This window comes from Alligator sinensis, unplaced genomic scaffold (genome assembly GCF_000455745.1).
Source record: "Alligator sinensis unplaced genomic scaffold, ASM45574v1 scaffold1667_1, whole genome shotgun sequence".
Taxonomy (NCBI): domain Eukaryota; kingdom Metazoa; phylum Chordata; order Crocodylia; family Alligatoridae; genus Alligator; species Alligator sinensis.
Window position 1 is genome coordinate 485932 of NW_005842504.1, and position 535 is coordinate 486466.

Here is a 535-nt window from a genome sequence, read left to right on the forward strand (position 1 = left end):
CCCCCCCTGCAATAAATCCCCCCCCCACTACCCCCCCCAGCAGTCCTGTCACGGCAGGGCCCAAGCCGGCCGCATTGGTGTGTGCCGTGGGATCTCTCAGGGCCCTGGGCAGGAGGGCTGGGTCCATCCTGGAGCCCCCAGAGCCCAGCAGCTGTGGGGGCAAGTCCTGGTGCCCCCCCCGAAGAGCCTGGGAGGTGGGGTCCAGGTCAGGTCAGGGCCGGGCCCTGGGGATACATTCACGGCGCCGGCGCCAGGGCTACCGGGACGCGTCGGCTTCCAGGCTGCAGCAAAGCGGCACGGTGCTGTCCCGGGTTTGCCCCTCCGCGTCCATGTCCAGCAGGCTCGGGCGGGTGCCGGAGCCGCCCGGGGGCTCGGGGCCGCGGCTCTGGCCGGAGACAAGCTTCCAGGGGTCGAGGCGGGGCCGGGCGGGCGAGGGACGAGGCCGGGGCGCGAACTCCAGCGTGCGCGGCCTCTCCGCCGCCTCCAGGGGCCGGCGCCATGCCGGGGGGGGGAGCAGCGCCTGGGGGGCGGGCCG

At 75.5% G+C, this 535-nt stretch overlaps 1 protein-coding gene across 1 annotated transcript in view; it reads right to left on the minus strand.

Annotated features, from left to right (window-relative positions):
* Positions 1-256: 256 nt before the first annotated feature.
* Positions 257-535, minus strand: part of MAP3K10 (mitogen-activated protein kinase kinase kinase 10) — an 8165-nt gene continuing 7886 nt past the window's right edge. Inside the window, exon 3 of the mRNA XM_025213059.1 lies at positions 257-520. Coding sequence (XP_025068844.1) covers positions 257-520 — 264 coding nt within the window. The remainder of the gene's footprint in view (positions 521-535) is intronic.